Below are 22,160 nucleotides of genomic sequence, written 5' to 3'. Positions count from 1 at the left end.
ATACGTTCTTTGGAACTAAAGTAAACACGTAAATTCATGCATGGTCACATTGTGAGAAAAAAGTCTGAACTTATGTTTCCGAACACGGACATGACAAAAGTGATGCGAGCGTGAAAAGACACTTGACGGAAATGTCTTTTGGGATTCTGTTTCCGCCTGTTGGAAATTCTTTGAAACACAGCTAGTTAGCCCGCTACGGAGCAGGCTAGTTCAGCGGTATAAGTTACCGTGGTTACTGAGCAGGGAATCCTATAAGCCACAGCCCTCTCACTTAAATTAGCGAGACTTCTCAAAATAAGCCAGGATTTTCCTGTATCTGCCTTGATGGAATACCCCCGTGGGTTGGTCAATTTTCAAAATTGAACAAAGCATTGGCAACATACAGTCTAGCATTATTGTAGTTATTTCCTTGATTGTTCAGAACAGTTTGCACTAACTATATATTCGTTCTTGCCTATGTTCCTTCAGATAACTTCACAAATGATAAGTGGCTGTTTATTCATACTGGATACAGGATTCAATGTACACATCTGCCTTTACTCCTGTGGGACATTATTAAAGATTGTTGACTGAACTCTTGGATTGCCGCAGTTTTTCTGACAGAAAACTTAGACCAGACTTGTGTACGCCAGCATTCAATATATAATTCACAATATGACTGCTTCATCAACGTCAAGGCTCTTATTTTTTCTAAGGGTTTTACTCCTGCTGCTGAAAATAAAAATAATAATGAAGTTGAATGAGAACTGAGATTGCACTCATTTTATTTTGATTTCATGTTGTGAAAGCCAGCCTACGCACGAACCTTTTGGTAGAGCACAGTGTCTCACATCTTATATTAATTTTACTCTGAAATAACTTGAAAATGGTGCAATGGTGCCCCAATGTTTCAAGATCCTAACAACGCCTCTGCTTGGCGGGCCACAGTTTTACGTATCCTGATGCTGACTTAAGTGCTCAGCGTGACTGTGTGAGCTCAGAAGGGCAGCGGGGGTGCGGGACTGCCGAAAAGGGGTGAATTGTTGCCACCTGTTGCCATCTGCCTTTGTTGTTGTTTATCTTCTTTTCGATCTGCCTGATCTCTGGAAATATTGCCAGAGAAGTCTGCAAGGTAGCGGACTCGCTGGAAGTCTGCATGGAGCGTCCCCAAAAACCCGCACGAGAGCCCTTGTGGACTTGATGGATTTTGACATCGGACAGCCCTAAACCCTCCTGGACTTCACAGGAACACACTGTTAAGTCCACAAGTCTGCAAAACTGTTGAAGTCCAGACATTTGGATTCAGCACTGGTGTCCTAGGTCTCTGATTAGAACAGGTGAATCCAATTAACTCTCGAGCAGTGGAGAACCAGCAGGACTCAAAAATATAATCCATAAATATCAGTATTGGCCTTCAAAAACCCAAACCGCTCATGACTATGCATCTTCTTGTCCTCCCGATTCTCCTCCCGTGACACCATCATCACCCCACTCTCATCCACAGTCCCATCAATAGTTGCATCAAATCCAGTCCAGTGGACTTGTGAGGGCCGACTTCCCTCCGGAGCCCAAGACCTTGCAAGAAGCATTTTGTTTCCTCACACCTCACCTCACATCCTTATCGCTCTTTTTCCGCTCTTATTCACACTCTTCCAATCTGAAGCTGGCAAATTATTGAACCCAGTCAAACCAAAGCGTTCTCTTTGCCGCTTTTGATCTTTCTTCTCATCAAAGTTCGGGAAATGGAGTTTGTAGATGTTCTGTCCGGCGGAGCTCAGTCTTTATCACGCTGCAAAATAGACATGCAGAGCCACAATGGATTCTGCTCACACACACACACACACACACACACACAGAAGTATGAACAGACGCCCAGAGCAGCAATTATCAATCAATCAATCAGCAAATCCATGTAACTTTCACAGTTCTGCTTGTTGTCAGTGTTAATTACTGTTTAACTGCTCTTATCTCACTTGCACACACACACACACACACACACACACGCGCGCGCGCACACACCTACACCTACACACACACACACACAGCCGGGAACCTGTGATTGTACTTTATTAAGGGCACTGACTACACAATATGCATCAATGTGGTGGCAACACATTCAAAAAAAGAAAACTCGGTTTGCATATCAAACCATCAAGAATACACAAATTATACAACTAAGCCAAGCGTAAGATTTAAACAGGGAAAAATAAATAGAGGTAGCATTATTAAACAAAAAGCACACACATATTTAAACACCACAATGAAGTTTTACACAGACTTTGTCAGCTTTGCACGGTTCAGCACCAGGTTCCTTTAGCAGAATACACTTTCCATTTAATTCATTTCAACACATTACTCTATATTTTCACTTCTGTTTTCCTTTTTTTCTCATTACTGTAGTTCTGTTTTAATGTTTTCCTTAATTTTGATAAATACTTTTTGTTTTGTCCTCTTTTGTCTTCATTTGTGTTTGTGTGATTTTTTCTTTGCTTTAAGATGTTTTCTTTTTTTTTTTTATCTCACCTGCACTCATCTTTTTTCCTCCATCCTTCGTGTGTTTTTTTCATTTTTATATATGCAAATAAAGTATACTCAGGGCCAAGAAAGTTTTCCCAGGTAATTTTTCCCCAGTTAAGTTTAAGCCAGGTGTGTTTTCTCTGAGATGTTCTCCTGCGGAAGATTTCCCTGAAACTTTTTCCCAGGTGATTTTTTTCTTTACGTCTTCCCAAATAAGTTTTATCAAGGCAGTGCGTTTTTCCAAGTAAATATTTTTATTCCTGTTAAAGTTTACCTCAGTAAGTTTTCTTTTCCCGGGACGAAGGACAGAACTTCTGATCCCTTGATCCCTACTAACGAAAGTCCTTTATATGATAATTGTGTATCGTCTCTCTGGAGACGCCTGGCCCCCAGCCCAGAACAGAATAGACCTGGAATAGTGGTAGTGATGTTTCCCAAAGATATTGTAGCACTAAGTTTACCTTTATCCAGAGGTGTGACCAAGTCAACTTTGCTCGAGTCTCAAGTCAGTCTCAAGTCTTGAGGCACAAGTCCCAAGTCAAGTCCCAAGTCTAAATGTAGATTACCAAGTCAGGTCCATGTCATTATGTCAAGTCTCAAGTCTAAATGTAGAACAGCAAGTCAAGTCAGAACAAGTCAAGAGTCCAGTATCAATTTAATATCTTAAAGAAAACTAAATATCTAGGACTTTTCAATGCAATATGGTTTTAATAGGATAAAAACTTGGTAAGAGCATCATGAGTTTGATTTCTATAATCAGTTTCAACTTCAATAAATTCAATCATTCCATACAAATTCAGAAAACAGAATTTAAATTCAGTCGTCTGCTGGAACAAATCTCATCACTTTCAATCTAAGTCATTTACACAAACACAAGATCTCAAGTCAAGACTTTAGAAACCTTTTCAAGTCATCAAAGTACAAGTCAGAGTCAAGTCCCAAGTCACCAGAACCCAAGTCAAGTCAAGTCTCAAGTCTTCTCTTCATGCATCAAGTCAAGTCTCAAGCAATTAAAACTGTGACTCGAGTCTGACTCAAGTCCATGTCATGTGACTCGAGTCTCCACCTCTGCCTTTATCCATTGGTAAATAATATAACAAAAGCCATGTTTCCATGTTTGGGTCAAACGGGACTAGTTGTAACCAGGGACAACACTTATTTTATGTGACCTTCAGCCTCTGGAAGTTTTGTGAGCCTATTCAACCAATCTGTAATGGGAGGAGCCTATTTGATAACTCCACTGATACACCCACTCTACTTTACCTTTAAAGGAAAAATCCACTTATGTTATACATCATCAGTCTGTGATGCTCAATGCATTCTAGGAGTTATTTTATGATGAAGTGTTGTATTTTACTTATTTTGGTGTTCCCACTTTCCCTCATCCTGCCTCGTCTACTTCTACTGCAGTTAGTGAGTTCCTACATTTCCCAGAATGCCTTACATAGCTTAGCATTCCAGCATTTCATGGCTTCATGACGCGAGGATAACGCAATGTAAAAATTCTGTAACGTGCCAAAAAATATGTAATAACTTCATCACACTGTATGTCATCTCTACTTACATTATTTCACCCATTTTAACAACAGAACGATTGCCGAACTGTATCCAAAAATCCCATTCATTTTCACCATAGGCAAAAAAACAAACAAACAAAACAAAACAAAAGGATCTGGATAGAATTCGAACCCTCCGAAATGACGACAACGCTTGAGGACAGTGCATACGTTCACTGCAGAGCCATAACTCATGTCAGGCTTAAACGACATCAGGTCATAATATTTTGCCGTATCGTTTGTCCCGCGGCGGTCGGTTCTGTCCGTTCCCGCCGGCGGCGACCGTGACCGGACTGGCAATGAGGCCGGGGAGGGGGAGCACACGTGACGGGCTCCAACACGCCCCATCTGAACACCGCTACGCTGTAATTGTCCCCCTCCCAGCATGAAGCGCTCTGTGCATCAAAACAGATTATTAGAGCCAGGATGGGAGAGAGAGGCAGGGAGAGAGAGAGAGAGAGAGAGAAGCAAGGAGGCAAGTAGATAAGAGGGAGACAGCGAGAGATAGAGAGTGAGAGAACAAAAGAAAGAGGAGGAGAGAAAAGGAGAGACGAGACGCAAAGGAGAGAAAGGGAGAGAACAGAAAACAAAAGCAAGAAGCGGAGTAGAGACAGATAAAGAGCAAAAGAGAGGAAGGGGAAGGGGAAGGGAAAACAAAAGAAAGGAGGGTGGAGAGAGCAAATGAGATAGAAAGCAAAAGAGAGAAAGGGAGAGAGAGAAGAGAAAAGAAAAAAGAAGCAGGGTAGAGACAGAGAGATAGCAAAAATGAGAGAGAAGAGAAAACAAAAGAAAGAAGCAGAGTAGATGCAGAGAGAGATAGCGTAAGAGAGAGGGAGAGAAGAGAAAATAAAAGAAAGACGAAGGGTGGAGAGAGCAAAAGAGATAGAAAACAAAAAGGAGAGAGAGAAGAGAAAACAAAAGAAAGACGAAGGGTGGAGAGAGCAAAAGAGATAGAAAACAAAGGAGAGAGAGAAGAGAAAATAAAAGAGAAGAAGGGTGGAGATAGAGGAGAGAGAGAGAGAAACAGAGATGGGGAGAGAGAGAAGAGAAAAGCAGAAAGGAGGGAGGGACAGAAAGACAGAGAGAAAAGGAGGTTGGTGCGAAGGACAATTACACAAGAGAGAAGCAGAAACTAAGAGAGAGAGAGAGAGATGAAGAGATACTAAAGAAGTGAGAGAGAAGGAGCGAGAGAGCGATCTGATTTCAGCTGCCAGATCAGCGGCACAATATTTCTCTTAATTATTCTCGTCATGGCTACAGTTAGATTGATTGGTGTGATTGGATTCAGGGAAGATAGCCATTATCAGAGATTGAATTATTATATTATATTATTTTCGGCATAGTAAGTGATCGGATAATTGTATGCTTAGGTGATCAAATTAAAGAGTGGTTACTGCCTGTCCCATTTAATAACATTAGTGTGTTGTACCTTCCATTCCAGCTGAAATATCCCAGAATTTAAAGCAATGGGGACTGAGAGTAGCTATTGTTATTCATATAATAACTGTCAAAACTGGATTATGAGCGATGATGGGAAAGTTTGGGTGTGATCAGTTCTTCTTCAGAAACTACTGCCAAGTTTCCCTTGAGCTGCTCAGTGGCCAACAGAAATCTGTGGTTGTACTGACTGATAAACATAAGAAATAGATGCAAATACTGTAGATGTTGTTTGTTCCTAAAGTGCAGCCGGAAGCTAGTTTTCATCAACATATCATCATCATCCAGGTTCTTGCAGCCGTTCTAATGTATTTTGTTCCTGACACACCAGTGGCATTCTGGGTATGAGAGTCTCAAGAGCCTGTAGTCAGCTCCACCAATCAGAAGTAATGTATGAAAGTCAATGACTACCTTTACATGGACAAATAATCCAACAATTGGCTTTATTCTAAATAAGACACTATTCAGATTAAGCTGTTTCCATGTGTTGCTTATAGAACTATTTCATTTCCTGTTTACATGCTGCGGAGCAAAGTCCGATTAACAGGACAAAGTTTAAGACTTTTTTGAAGGTACAAACAGACGAACGTTTCAAAATGTTGGGATTATTTTTTCTGCTGTCAGTCGTCTTTTTCCTCTGGAAACGCGCTCCAATCCTCCAATAGAGACTCCTAGTTGGATTCAGGTGTTTACGCAGTCTAAAATGCCCTTCAATAATGAGACTAAAATCAGAATGCTCCACGTGTCTTAATGTGATTCTGCCTACTCCGACTATGACCTTATTCAGGTTCAGGTAATCAGAAAATGCTGTTTACATGGGAATTTCTTATTCAGACTGTTGTCTTTATGGGGTTTATATCGAATTTTTGCTGTCCATGTAAACGTGGTCAAGATGGCGGCACACAACTGAAAACCAGTGAATTACGGTTTGCTGTTTGATTTTACAGCTCTTACATTTTTTAACTGAGTCTACATTTTCTAGCCGAATATTAAAAATTGCAGCCGAGATTTGCATTAGTGTGTGTTGGGTCTGACCGCTACTGCAACACTCATCCGCTCCGTTGGGACTTGGCTTCAAAGCCCCAAAAAAATTGAAAAATTGGTACTAAAGTAGAAGACTGGCAAAAAGTAGAAGACTGGTTGTTGTGGTTGTCCTCTAACCACAGGCTCAGTCCCTGCAATGGATCGTGTTGAAGTGTTTTTGAGTGAAACTCTGAACCTCTACCTGCTCACTTGTTATGAGATTCTCTGGATAAGGATGTCAGCTAAAAGGCGGATGGCTTCCTTTTTTGCTCGACTTCAACACCAGTAAATAACATGTCAGGAGTTTGAGGGACCAATATCCGTCTATCCACCCACCACTCCACTGCTCCCTCCAGTGCATGCTGATAGCCATCAACAGGTGCCTTCAGCCTCTTCCGCTACCACCTACCTGCTGTAATTTCAGCTCCATTTTCGTCTGATAGTCTGTTTGAAGGGCTAAGTACCGCTGGTGACAACCGGTAGTTAGGCAGCACTGAAACATGTACTCTCACAACGTTTACTGTTTAACGGCGACATTGATTTCTGTCAAAGCATGGGAAAATTGCTGCAGTCTGGGAGTTTGTGTGTGCAGAGGAACAGTTAATGTGTGTGTTGTGTGTGTGTGTGTGTGTGTGTGTGAGTCATCTGCACATGACAGTGTGCGATTCAAGCATTAATCTCCGACACTGATTTGAAGCATGCCTGGCACTGGAAAACACATCAAACAAGTTGCATATTAAAGAGGGAAAACGAAACATCAAAATGCTATCAAAAGTACATCACAGCATGATTGTTTTCTGCAAGTGGTTGTTTTTGAATTCATGTCCATCTGTGCACATATAGTTCATCACTTGTAAAGTCATGCCAAAGCAGCAATAAAAAGCATTGACAGAGACTGTACCAATGGCTGTGTTGCGCTGTGGGTCCACCAGGAAACTTTCTTCTTCTTTTTCAACTTATTTTCAATGGAAAGGAGGCGCTGTTGCATGTTTCCAACAGCGCTCAGGGCTTAGCATGCTTTGTTTAGCGCTACTAGCTTAAAGAAAAGAGTTGTACCTGGTGGACACAGAGCGTAGCAGATCAGGTGTGAACAAAACATCTACCAATCGGCCAAAGAGGTTTTTCCTCCAAGCCAAGGGAGATATTTGGGCGTCCAGGGCTTCAGGCAGTGTTTAATTGCTAGAACCGCATTCCATTAATCTGCGAAATTGGAGACCATCCCCTAACCAGAAGGTCCCGGGTTCAATCCTCCAATGATCCCGAGTGTTCACCGAACCGTCCCTGGGCGAGACGTTGAAGCCCTCCCAGCTCCGGAGAAGTTGCTCTGTGGCTGACCTCCTTATGAAAAGACGAAAAGACAAATTTCCCCCTCCGGCATCAACACAGCATTGCCAAAAAAATCGATGAAAATGGCTTCGTATGTCAGTCGATGATAAGCGTTCCAGCAGCGTAGCACAGAGAAACAAGCTTTCACAGCAGACATGCGAGTGTGGCAACCATGCTGTCAATCCACTCAGCGCCGGACTCCGGGTTTCTTAACCAATGTAGTCCCCCTCCCCCCCTTTAAAGTGGACTTCTTCCAGCTTCTTTATGGTTTGGGATTGTGAGTTGTCTGATTTTTCCCAAACATTTTTCAATGAATGGTCCATTTTGAGTGTTGCAGCTGTAGAAAAGTGAAGCATTTCCAGTCTGACGGGAAGGTGTTTTTGCGGTTCCCTCTGACTTCTCTTTGACCTCCTATTTCCCAGAGGCACTTTTTTGTTTGGTGGCCAAGTTGAGGATCCATATGATTGACTCAACTTGGAAAGAAGCGACCAAATCAGTCGACCGGTACGATCGAGGCTTGCAGAGTTTGTTCCACCAATCCGTGCGATGTAAACTCCTTTGATGTTTGTATGAAAATACCTCGCCTGGTCTCGTACCTGCGGAGGTCCCGTCTCCGCAGAACTCCTGGGTTGATGTGAAGCTGAAAATCACGGTGTCCGGCTCCCAGCGTCTCATTTCACAGAGCGACTTCCTGTCTGTTGGAGTTGCCGTTGGCAGCCGGAATGATGACGGCGGCGGCGGCGGCAGCGGCATTGGGCGTGGTCTTCTTGATGGAGGTGAGGCGGATGTGGGAGGTGCTCTGCAGGTAGCTGGCCTGGCGCTCGGGGCGAGGACCTCGACCACACCAGAGCTGGCTGAGGGAGGGGAGGAAAGGCAAGGAGTCAACTCTAAGAATACTAAAGCAGTGATTCTCAACCTTTTTCATATCCAGGACCCCTCATTTAGTCCACATTAGGGACACGGACCCCCATTTGATGAGATTTTGTCTCTCGGGCCCAAATCTGAGAATATTTTTATTGTTAGATATGATTTTGTCCAGAATTCCATGACTATCGTATAACTATTGTAGGTAGAGAGATAACAAAGAAACTATGACCAAAAGTAATTTCTAATTGTGTTAACTGCTTGTAAATTAAATAATGCTGTTTACAGTAACAATTCATCAGTTTGCTGTGGACCCCCTGGAACCCCCTCAAGGACCCCTGGTGGTCCCCGGACCCCACGCTGACAACCACTGTAGGAAAGGACAGGGCATCTGCAGGTCCTTGAAAAAGTCTTAAAATGTCTTAAATGCAGATTTTAGAGGCCTTCATGTTTTTGCACTAGGTAATGACTATATGAATAATGAATACAGTCTTTTTGATTAAGAATAATTCAATTTAATTTATTCAAATGGTGGTGTTGACAGATTGTTTGCATTTGGCGTTGTTTAGTGTGATGCACACAGGTTTGTAAAGCAGAACAGGCTTAATACAATATGCAAAACATGTCCTGTTTTCACTGCATCCGCTTTAATGAACAGAATTGGACATCATGTCTGTAAACAATTAATTTCCTGGAGTCTTTTTACTTAAACGGCCATTTAATAGTTCCAGACCTTTCATTTGCTATGTTCAATCTGAAATAGGCAGTTTTTGGTTGCTTTTTGTTCTTAAATTCAATTACAGGTAGCATTGAAAAAGTCTTAAAAAGTCTTAAATTTGTCTCTCTGAAACCTGCAGAAACACTGTGCAGAATAAAATAAATAAACACTATACTACACTAGATAGAATAGAACATAATTAAATAGAATAGAGTGGAGTAGAATATGAAGAATACAATACAGTACAATACAGTACAGTACAGTACAGCGCCACAGTGCAGCTGGCTAATGGATGGGAGGCAAAAGCTCTGAGCAGGTCAACATACAGCTGCTATGTGTAGGTTGTTATTGCAATAAAACCCAAAAGGGTTTTCTTTACTGTGATTATGGGTACAGCAGTATGACCGCAACTAGATGCAGTATTCTGGTTTTTATACAAATGTGTACTGCATGTGTATGAAAAGTTTTCTCCAAAGTAGTTTACATACATAATAATATAAAACAAGTGAAATATAGATTGCTAACTAGCTCCCTGGTTACAACAAGAGATGGCATGGCCTTGTTTATTGTTACTTTATGGGAATTATCACACTTTGACCAATCACAGGCCTTAGTTGAAATTACCCTTTGTATAATGAGAGATAAATCATAAGTCAGGTGAATTATGGTTGGTGCTGCATTCTACATCCCCATTTGAATTGCTTCCCATAGGCACATTTTATTTTTTCTATCTATTTTCTGCTGCTTTTGGAGTGTCAGGATTTGCCTGCAAATCTGACCCAAATTAAAGCACAAAGCCCGTCCCTGTCGTTTCGGGGTTGTTGTTTTTTTTGGAGGGTGATTGTGCCAGACTTAGAATGAAGACTTAGTTTTGAAGAGGGTTTCCTTCCTGCTAAGGTAGAATAATGAAAAGTTGCGGGATGTTTAGTCGAAATGGGAGCACTCAAAAAGAGATTTAGAAAATGACTAGGCCGTGATTACTTCATTTTGCGCTGAAGTTATGGAGTCCATTCACTGTGCAAAATGAACTCACCGCCGAGTCGTTTCCTAAATCTGTTTTTGAGTGCTCAGAGCTCTACAATTGATCGGCCTTCTGGAAAGTTTTGATTAGTCTACTGTTGTAATTTACCATGGTCTATACACAGTGTGCAAAACATTGGCAACACCTTGCTAATATTGAGTAGCGTCACATTTTGGCACAATCCAGGTTTCACTTGTCTGCAGGCTTAACAATCCCTTCCTTATCTGTCTCCTCCCTTCATCTACATCTCTCCTTTAGTGGAGTGAAGTGCATTGAACAAATGAAATCAATAAGGGATCGTAGCTTTCACCTTGATTCACCTGGTCAGTCTGTTTCATGCTAGCCTAAGAGATGTTAGCCCTCGCCACAACACAATTTTCTCTTTTTTCTCTGAGTGAAACTGCATGCTGGAATTTGCAGCGTAATATTTCCTTGCTTTCAACTGTTAAAAGTGGTTAATCTTCACTAGATGTTTCTATTTCATCTCTCTCTGTGCGTATTAGCTAGCTTACTCGTCTCTATTGTGAAAAAAATAGGCCAAAAAAAGTGAGAGACTCGTTATATTGGCAGAATCTGCTTTGTCAAAGTCCTGTCTCGCACCTTTTTTCACCGACAATTATTGATAAACGTACTATTTGCTTTGTTCCATCGGCATAAGTTTTTGTCGGCGTTCCTTTATGTGCTAGAAGTGTGATTTTCAGACTGTTCCTCCATACAATGGCAGAGAATGGAGAGAGAAAAAAAACACAATTCTCCAGTCTCCTCTACCGGAGCAACAGATCACAGAATCACTGATTTTGGGGCTTTATCACGGAGGAAGATACACAACCCAAGATACTACCAAAGTTCATCATCACTTTAAAGGACCAGACCTGTTGAAGTGCCTGCGGAAACTCTCGCTGAGCAGGTAGAGGGCGAAGGGGTTGACGCAGGAGGAGGAGAAGCTGAGGACTCTGGCCAGCAGGGTGATGACGAGGTGGGCCAGAGACACATCCATCTGGTGGTAGTGGAAGGAGCGGTACATGTAGAGCACGTGGTTGGGGAACCAGCACAGAGCGAACAGGCCCACGAACACCAGCACGATCTTGGCCAGACGCTTCCTCGTTTCCATCTGGGGGGGACGGAGAGAAAAAAACACAAAGAGGGATGATCAGAACCGCGAACAGCGGCCCGATCTTAGCCAGACTTCAACCGGAGGAGCTGGATTCAAACCCCCGCCTCGCTGAAAGTGTCCTTGGTCAAGACCCTGACCTCTTACATCCCAGGAGGAGGCAAGAGAAAAGTGAATTTCCCTACGGGGATCAATAAACTTCACATTATTATTCTGATTATCTAGGAGGGTGGAGGAGGGTTGAAGGGTGCAGAGTGGAGAGAAGAAAAAGAAAGAGAGTAAAAAGAGTCAGAATCACTTTTAAATTGGCAAATAGGTCCATGACCACCACACGGGGCGCTGGGCTCAATCGATTTTCCATAGAGGGATAGTGAGAGAGAGAGAGGGAAGGAGAGACTAAGGGAGAGAGAGAGAGAGAGAGACTGATCTTTTTGGTTTGAAGCTGCTGATAGCCATTATTTTGTGCCGATAGTCAATTTGACCATTTTCATGCCAATAATTTACATGTATTCAGTATTTCCCTCCAGATTTTTTTTCTTGTCTGGGTGGAAAAACCTCTGAATCAACAATTAGACCATGATGGGACACTAAAACTCTCCATTGCAACTAACTTGTTTTAAGGGTGAGCAGTTCTTTAAGGCAGGGTGACCCACCACACCTGTTCAATGGTAGGGGAAACTCTGGAATACTTTACTGCCTTTACATGAAGAATTAATTTACAAAATATATTTTGAGCAATTGAATAAATAAATAAATAAATAAAATGTGCAAAAAAAAAATAAAAAAATGTCAGATTTTGCTAACTGTTTTTACATAGCTGTGGTCAGGGAGGAACCTCCATAATACCAAAGGCGGATGGCATTTACTTGTTGATATCTGGGATTTAATGAAAGATCAATATCTGCCCAATATATTTTATTATTTATTTTTATTTACCTTTATTTATTCAGGGTGGTCAATTGAGAGCAGATGCCCTCTTTTACAATGATGCCCTGATACAATCCAATAACAATAAAACATCATAACATAAAATAATAATAATAAAAAAAAAAAACATGTCAATGTGTCATATTGATCTAACTAACAGAGGTTATCAGTTTGATTCCCATTCAGGCATTGAAACCAATTTGATTCCTATGCACTCAGATAAAAGCATCCTCCAAATGGCATATGATGAAATGGAGAGAGAGAGAAAGAAAGATGGATGGATGGGTGAAGAGAGTATGGGAGTCATGTATATATAGAGTGCATTTTGTGTACAGTACAAGGAGTTTGACCTGGTGACCCCTGGTACTTAGAGAGAGATGGTAAGAGGCATGTGCAAAAGTTTGGCTGTGTCAATCCTTATGTAGGTCGTCCTTCTCTGCACATAAAACCTGAACCCTACACACACAAACACGCACATAAAAATGTCAACAATGTTTGTCGAAGTGCTTCTCTGTGTACCTAAGACCTTATAAAAAAGTCAAACACACATCAGACCGTCTAACCTTCGGATTTACAAGCTGGCGGCTGGCTAAGCTGAAGGAGAGTTCTCAGTATTGAGTCTCGCTGCAGGCCGTCGCTCACAGAGGGCTTGGCAGGAGGGCAGCAAATAAATTATGTACTTGAATTGTGTTTTACACGCTTTTAGGTACATTATAGTTTTAGTGTATTTGCACAAATTATAAAAAAAAACACTGGGAAAGACAAAATAAAAGAATGCAACCTGTGTGGGTGAGATAAAGAAACCCAAAGGGGCTCATGAGAATGTTCCTACCCCAAAAGAGACAGAGAGATGAATAAATACAAAATCTGTATATTCCCATGGCACATTCATGGTGTTGACATACTTAATTATCAGTTTATTTGAATGTGATGAGCTGCCTTCATCTCCTCTAGGCTATATGGAGAATAAGTAACGTTGGCTTGCTAGCTAGCTTTAGTATCTGAACCATTAAAACATAGCTTATAGCAGATTCCATACATACAACAATGCGATGTATGCGCTGTCATACATAAAAAATATTTTGCTATATACAGTATATCACCATACAGTCCATGTAAACAAATAACAAAGAACTCAGAAGTAATGCTGCATTTCAGAGTTGTCGGAAAGTCGGAAATTCACAGCTAGCAGATCATAATTACAACCTGTGTGTATTCCAGTTGTCTGGTGCAGAAAAATAACTGAAGAAAATGGATGCCCACGTAAAATACTGTTGATTACTGATATAATCTTATGTCATATGATGTTTGGCAACATTTGCTACCTAGTTCACACAGAATGTTAGCAACTGTAAGTGCAATTTTACAGTGCGTGGTTTGATAGATTCATGGTCATGCAATGCTGAAAATCAAATCACCTTGCTCCCTGTCATTTGTGATAACTTGCGTGGACGTCGTGACGTAAATTTTTTCTCAACGGTTCAACCTTTTAGCAAGAAGCAAGTGTTCTTCAGCAAATGGAAGATAAGTTAGCAGCATAAATAATGTTTAGCAAGCCCAAACAAAAAAGCGGCGCTCAAAAGAGGAAGGGAACAATAGAACAGGATGAGCGTACTGCTAAACTGACGAAATTAGATAGGTTTTTCCATGCTTCATCGAATGCTAACGTTAGCAATGTTGACGTGCAGCCGGAGGCTAACGTTAGCTCACCAGTGCCATCTAGCTCCACAAATGAAGCTGTATCAGCCCAGCCTCGACCCCCTTCTCCAGCCAGCCAGAAGGAGATTTCCCTGCCGCGGCCTCAGAGGTGAGACTCGGCTGTGCCCGGCGGTAGTCCTACAAAGATTCCCCCCACAGATAGGGGACTCTGACGGTACTGTGCCCCCCGACGCCAAGATCAAGAGCCATATTATAGCAACCGGTTCATGTAGGCCTACCGGGCCACTCCCCAGAGACAAAAAGCAAGGAAACAGGTGTTTCTCCGACACTTATTACACCACCACTACCAAGGCAGGTATCAAACTCCCACGAACATGGCTGTGTTATTCGCCCACCCTGGACTGTGCCTATTGTGAGCCTTGCTGGCTGTTTGCAGACCGAAGTGCACCTTTCTACTCTCAATAGAGAACAGCAGAGCCAGGAATTTGGACTTGAGCAGTGTTGTTAATGACTTTGCCGAGTGCAAGGGCCGTAGGATGAACTTCTAATGGGTGAGTACAGGTTTCTCTTTGTTATGGAGTGGGATCAGGGATTTAAATCTATGGAAATGTAATTGTTACCTCTCATATGTTGGAAAATGCGCACCTACTGTAATCTGTGTCTGTGATAACATTTGGCCGCTGTGCCATTGATGATGAATGATGAATGATGAATTCTATAAATGCAAGTGATTGTGTGATCAGGTGACGTCATCCAGTCATTCATACTCTGTATGCATATAATGAGTTGCTGTGCTTTTCTTGATGGCTATTTGTTCTATGCTTATCGACATACTGTGTAAGCTACCTTTGATTTGTTAGTGTAGGCTGGCTAAAGCTATTTCGGATGTTTGATAGTTGGAGAAATTAGGCTGTGGTGGTTTGAGTCCAGGGCAGGCTGTTAGATTAGCGTTGATAAATTTGGCGGGATGGGAGGTGCATGGTGAGCCTCTCCATGGTGACATAGCAATTGTCTGCTTTGCAATTGTCTGGAGTGGTTGTGTGTGTGTGTGTGTGTGTGTGTGTGTGTCCGTGCATGTGTGTGCGTGTGTTTGGGGCGAGGGGGGGGGCAAGAAAAAATATTTCCACCGGGGCCAATCACAATTATGTTACGCCACTGCTTTCTCTTATCAATTAGATGAGGTTTGACAGCAGTCAGGAGACAAGTGTCTCACCTTGACTGACCTGAAGCTGGCTCTTAAAGACCATGGTGCATGCATAAAAATAAACTCGACCAACAGCAAAACTTTCCTGATTACAGAACGGGGATCATCTCCGCTCCAGGCTGGGTGCTGCTGATTTGTGTTTGCTCTGATTTGCTGCCAGCGGTCGGGCCGGGTTTGGCGTTACTCCCAAGATCCTCTTAGGCACCTGCAGCTCCAGCTCACAACTCATCTGGATGGGTGGATTATGGCTATAACTCTATATATGTGTGTGTGTGTGTCTGTGTGTGTGTGTGTGTGTGTGTGTGTGTCTGTGAGTTTGCTTGCATGCATGTAGCAAATGCCTGTGTGTGCATGCATTTCCGAAGGTATGTATGTACTTTCTTGATTGCATGTGTATGTGCATGCATGCATCTCTATGTGTGTTTGTGTGTGTGTGTGTGTGTGTGTGTATAGTTGTTTAGCTTCTGTGTCTGTAATTCTGTGTCTTATTGTTTTTATGTCTTCTTGTTTTTTACTGCTTTCTGGTCTTATTTTAACTCTTTTACTCTTGTGAAGCACTTTGTGACTTTGCTCTGTGAAAGGTGATATATAAATAAACTTTACTTACATAGGTTTGCATACATACACGCTTGTCTATAGCTGCTTCCATTCATGCGCACAGCTTATGTGTGTATGTACGTGCGCGCGTGTGTCTGCGTCTCTCTCTAATAGAGTTCCTCTCCAACTCTTGGATCATAAATCTTCCCAGCAGAGCTGCTAACCCCGACACACGCCACTGCCTTTGTCATCCAGGAGGAAGCGTGCAAAGCCACCTGCGAGTTGTGGGCTGCCAACTCCAATTAGAGGCATATTTGAGACAGATCGACATTTGAGCTGACCGCAGTGCACCTCGTCATATTTCTGTTACGCACCAAGTACTGAAAAAAACAAAATCTTGAGCCAAAATGTCTTTGGCTCATTTGTACGCACGGTATCCTGACAGTTTTGCAGATAAAATACAGTGGTAAGCAGTTCTAAAAGTCCCATGCATGCATTTATCCTGCATTTATCACATAATTCTTTCAACATTATACAACCTGGACTCTTAACATCTCAACCAGCTAGTTACCAGTTCCTTCCTTGTATCTTCCGATGACTGAAAAGAGAGCAAAACCTGATTTTTCCAAACAATTACTGTCTTCTAGACAATAAGACAATCATCAATCATCAATTTATATAAATAAGAATGGCAGACATGATTAAAAACAGACAAATATACAGACACATATAGGGAAAAACACAATATATAAAAGCATCAGCTTAGCAAGAGGGAGAATGCTGAAAAACACTAAAAAGCAGAGAAAAGCAGAGGGAAATACATGAAAATAGCTCTGATGCATTTAGTAATAAAAAGTGTAAGCATGGAGTGGGAGGGTTTGTTTGTGTGTGTGTGTGTGTGTGTGTTCTAAGAGGAAGAAAATCAGTGTTGTATTACTGAGGATGTGTGTTTTGTACGGCTGTGTGTTTCTCTCATAGAGACAAAGAGGGGGGAAATGTGTATTGCGTTACTAAGGGTGTGTGTGAGTGAGTTTTGTCACAGAGAAAGAGACAATTACCATTACCGTGACTATTTTAGCATATCCAAGTGTAAGCAGAAATACACACAAAAACAAGCATCCACTTTATTTATTTCCATTTGCATCTCAATAACAGCAGCAGCGGCGGGAGGTAGGTCGCCTTGTTTATCTACCATTTTAGACTGATGTAATATTTATTATATGAGCCAAGTTTGCATTATAGCAATACATATTATAGATGCAATGGTGATGTAACAGACACAAGGCACTGCCAGCTTTTGTACAATGGAGATCAAAGCCTGTCTATTGATTGAAAGGTTTTCTTTAAAGTAATATACATACTAAAGGTTAGACTACTATATAAAGCCGATATCAGCCTGTTATCGTCCAAATTCGAATTCATTTGCACATTTTATTCATTTAATTCATGTTTCAGTAAATTAATTCTTCATTTAAAGGCAGTAATGTATCCCAGAGTTTCCCCTACCATTGAATAGGTGTGGTGGGTCACTCTGCCTTAAAGAGCTGGCAATACTAAAAGAATTTCATTTCAGAGTTTTAGTGTCTAAATGCTGTTTCAGAGGCTTTTCCACCCTGACAAGAGGAAAACTCTGGTGGGAAACTGTAAAGAACATGTAAAGATGTTGAATATTGTCACAAAATATCGGCTATCAGCAGCTTCAATACAAAGATTTTATCAGTATCGATATCGTTTTAAAGGTGGTTTTAAATGGCACCGGCGGAACATAAATCAAACGAAACTCCACTCTCAGCACGTGCAACCACCGGGAAACCAGCAGGACACAACTTTTCAGAGCAGTTTACAAATGGGAAGTGCAATTTGTAAGCCTCTAAAGTGTTTTGCTCTCGTCAGCTCTGCTGCTCAGATGGAATTAGTTTGCATGCTAATGTTGACACTGTAGCTTATGTTATTTGGCTTCGGCTAAGTGGTTAGCTAGCTATTAGACCGGTGGTTCTCAACCGGTGTGCCGTGAATTTTGGTAACAGGAGGGGGAATAATTATTTAGCTGCACATCAAATGTCAGGACGCCACGCATAACGAGCTGCTAGCAAAATCTTATGAACGACTCCATCATATTTTGTGATACAAGGAAAGCAGTCCACATCAAGAAAAAAGTGTAAAAACTGGCAACAGACAGTATGAAAATTATCTCGAGTTATGTGGACTGTCTGGAGATGTCAAGAGCCCTCAACCCGAGAGCGTGATCTGCAGTGAAAAGTTATGTTAGCAGTTGTGACTACTGAATTGTGATATTGTATATTCACTTGTTTAGGGACGACTGAGATAAGAGGCATGTCGAAAAGAAAATTATCGCAGGTAGACATCCAAAACTTATTTTTTAAAAAGACAAACTCCCAGTCAGAGCCCCAGTGTCAGGTCAGACCAAGTAGGTCAGATGAGGACCAGGGTCAGACACAGAGCAGCACAGAGCAAGACCCAGTATCAGGTCAGAGCACAGCACTGATCAGTGGCCCAACAATTGCTTGGAGATGGTACACAATTTACTGCACAATAGAAATAGAGTTAAGACTGCACTATGTAACTTTCATGACAGACGAGGAGGATAAGAGAAAACAGAGGGGGAAAAAATCTTAAAGCAAGTTAACTTTGTGCACTGTTTTTAAATAGTGTTGTTCACATTTATGCTCTACAAATGATACTAGCCTTTCACGTAGTGCTCATGTATTTCCTGTTTGCAGAGAAGATTTAGCACCACTAGTCGTGCCCAACCAGAAATGTTTCTGGTTGGAGCGTTTTCTCTTGTTCAGCACAACTCTACGACTGAAGGACTTAGACTAGACTAAAGAAGCAATATTTTTCCATGAAAAAGTTACATAGTGCAGGTTTCATAATTTTGATTGGAACTGTAACCTATGTATGCTTGTGCTATTATACCATTGCATTTCTTGTAAAATAAATAAATTGGCTGATAGGTGAAAAGTTTTATAATTTGGGTATGAGGGTAGCAGAAAGTAATTAAATGCTGTCATATGTGTTAGATGTGTCCGTTGAAACTGGAGACGAGGATGACGAGGACAGCACCCATGAAGAAGATGAGCCCAATGAGCCCCCGCCATCTGCACCCAACTTATGCTGCTCCCAATGGACCCAATGGTATGTTTAAGTGTTCCATTAGTGCACAAGCTTTATGGACTTGACACTCAACATATTTTGATTAGCCTATGTTTTTAGATGCGAAGCACCTGTATGACTGGCAATGTCACTAACTCGCTCGCTCATTCATTCATTCAGTCGTTCACTCACACTTAGCCACTCTGCCCCTAGTGGCGGCTCACAGGCATGACACTTTGTGTAAGACCAGTTCAATCTATGCGAGAATGCTTCGCATCTATGACACTGTGTGTCCTTGTTATATTGTACAGTGCCCTCCAGAAGTATCAGCATGCTTGGTAAAGATAAGCCAAAAAGGTTGTAAATATAAAAAAGCACAAGCAATATTTGTGTCAAAACCTCTCTATTAAGATTAAATTTTAAAATTTTTCTCAGCACAAACATTGCTCATTAGGCTTCTACTTTTTTTTTTACTAATTTCTACAACCTCTTTGGCTCATTTTCATCAAGGATCCAATAATTCAGGAGGGCACTGTACAATATGTTGTCAGCTTCATGATTTAATGGCTTGGAAAAACCGTATAAAACGTAGTTTATTTTTGACATTTTGTTTACCATTCCAGACATTTCACAGTCCAAAGCAGAGAGTCCTGTCCAGCCGCGATTGAAGACGTTCCCCCGGACGCTCCAAGGAGACCGGATGAGGTCGTTTAGTGACACATGGTACCAGTCCTATAAATGGTTGGAATACTCAGTAAGCCAAGATTCAAGTTTTTGTTATGCGTGCCATCACTATTCCCTCCCAAATGCCCCTGAATCTGCGTTTACCTCCATGTCTGGTTTCTGCCATTGGAAAAAAGCCTTGTATAAAGATGCTGGCTTTAAGCTTTATGCAAAGTCCAAGGAACATACCAGTGCTATGTATGCATGGAAGGAACATACAAGGGTTATGGAAAACAATTCCTCCATGCTCCATGCCATAAATCAGGACAGGCAAAAGAAAATAGAAGAGAACCGTAAATACATAAAAACTGTTGCTGATGTACTCTTGCTTGTAAACTGCCACTTAGAACATTGCGCAGAGAGGCCATAGAGAATCTGAGGGGTCGCTTAACAGAGGCAATTTCTTAGCAATTTTGCAGGAAATAGCAAAACACGACCCTCAAATACAGAAACGCATGAATGCATGTGGCAATGCAAAATACACAAGCAAGGTCATTCAAAATGAAATTCTTGATTGTTTGGCCGAGATGGTACGTAGTTTTTCTGGAGCCTTTTAAAGATGTTTTTCATGAGCTATTCAGGCTTTTGAAGATTGCAGTTGTCACACCAGTTAGCAGTGCCTCATGTGAGAGAAATTTCTCTGCCCTAAAACTGATAAAGTCTCACCTGAGAACAACAATGGACAATGACTGTTTGAGCAACCTTGGAATTCTAAGCATTGAAGCAAGAAGGGCACGAGTGCTTGATATGGACGAATTTGTCAAACGTTTTGCCAGTCGACATGCAAACCGGCGAATTATGCTGTTTTAAGATACCAAACATTGTTGCTCCACATGAGAAACGCACTAAGAGTGCCAGTATTTGATGGCTGCAGTATAGTAAAGAAAAAGCCCAAGTCACTTTATGAAAGACATGAAAGAAAGATATGTGTTTATAGGGTTGGGTGATGTGGAAAACAATTTCACAATTATATCACAACATTTGCGTAGGTGTGCAAAATCACTTGTTAAAAACATTGATATTCATTGCACTGGAAAACGTGGTAATCTGAAGGGTGATATTAACTCTGTAATTTACATTCAGTATTCTCTGGTATGCTTTAATTTCATGGCAACAATAATTTTATAAGAGTATGCATCAGTTTTCTTTGTACAATGGATTTCTCATTTTAAATACAATAAACATGACATTTTGTGATTCTAATTAATAGTCTCTTGCAAGCTTATTTCATTATAGCAGAGGTATAGCTTTCATGAAGTCAGCTTATTATTATTATTATTTCAAAGTAGCCTACCTTTTGGTAAAAGGCCTCATCAGCTCTTTGAATGGCTTGTTATAGATCCATGACCACAAATACTTGCACAGGTTTAGTTACAGGTCAGAGCATTATTTATTATATTAAAGCTCAGGAACCTGAAGATGGTAATACACATTGTTGCTTTGTCCAAAAATCACATTCACTAACTCTGTAATGATGCATGTTACTTATCCAGTCACTTCATGCTAGTCTCCTCAGATTAAAACAAGCCTGTAAATTGGTGTTATGTTGGTGTACCATGGCAGGGATTGCCTAACACTTTGCAGTTTGTTCTGCAGAACAAAGTCCATGACTTTAACGGCCTTAAATATGGTCAGAACCTGTTTTTTTATTTTTTATCCAAAAACATCCAGGCTAATTGTCTTATTATATCAGTATATGCTTTAATGTATGGTATACTATATAATTCAGATTAGTCATTTTGAGTTAATTTAGAGGAAGATAGAACCCAGGGTTTGCATAATGCATTTTTGTTTGGTGGTTTGCTTAGAGCATTTGACCACTTAATAGCCTTAACTTTTGTAAATGAGCTCAGAAAAAGGTCCTATTTATTTGTCATTGTTAATGTTAGCATACTTGACTATAAAGGTTCTGCAAAATAGGAGACTGACCATCAACAGTTATGTGTATGCATGTAGCCAGTAAAAAATTCCTAGAACCGCCATTGGTTTCCACAGAATAGAAACCAAATATCAATTATTAGCAGATTGTAACGCATCTTTGACCAATGAGATGTCTTGGTTCAAACTAGCTGCTGTATAATACAGTTTATACTGGAGGCAGATGGAGACGTGTGTCACCAAACCCAAACCCCAGGCAGGAGTCAGAACAGATAGACTTGATTATTATAAGAGGGTTGCTGTGATGTTTTAACCTGTGAGTCACCTGCCAATGGAAGCCAAGCGATGCCAACAGCGCACACACACACACACACACACACACATACACACACACACACACACACACTGTTCAAAGTCATTGCCTAGGGCAGCAGCTATCCTGTCTTGACACATTAGCAGTCCCTCCTCTGTGTTTACAGCACGCAGAAATGTATTGATGGATGTTTGTGTCCAGCCACACACAGAAGATGCAGGAGTAATAATCCAAACAGAGATGAGCAACATTT

The 22,160-nt window shown here is 41.2% G+C and overlaps 1 protein-coding gene across 1 annotated transcript in view; it reads right to left on the bottom strand.

Annotated features, from left to right (window-relative positions):
- Nucleotides 1–8,514: 8,514 nt before the first annotated feature.
- The window catches only part of nmbr (neuromedin B receptor), a 63,744-nt gene continuing 50,098 nt past the window's right edge, over nucleotides 8,515–22,160 (bottom strand). The window contains exons 4-5 of the mRNA XM_078289817.1: nucleotides 11,314–11,552; nucleotides 8,515–8,692 (exon numbers count right to left, since the gene is read on the bottom strand). Of these exons, the coding sequence (XP_078145943.1) occupies nucleotides 8,515–8,692; nucleotides 11,314–11,552 (417 nt within the window). The remainder of the gene's footprint in view (nucleotides 8,693–11,313; nucleotides 11,553–22,160) is intronic.

Source organism: Centroberyx gerrardi, chromosome 18 (genome assembly GCF_048128805.1).
Source record: "Centroberyx gerrardi isolate f3 chromosome 18, fCenGer3.hap1.cur.20231027, whole genome shotgun sequence".
NCBI classification, from domain to species: Eukaryota; Metazoa; Chordata; class Actinopteri; order Beryciformes; family Berycidae; genus Centroberyx; species Centroberyx gerrardi.
The sequence above is the reverse complement of the archived record's forward strand: the minus strand, read 5'-3'. Positions and strand labels throughout refer to the sequence as shown.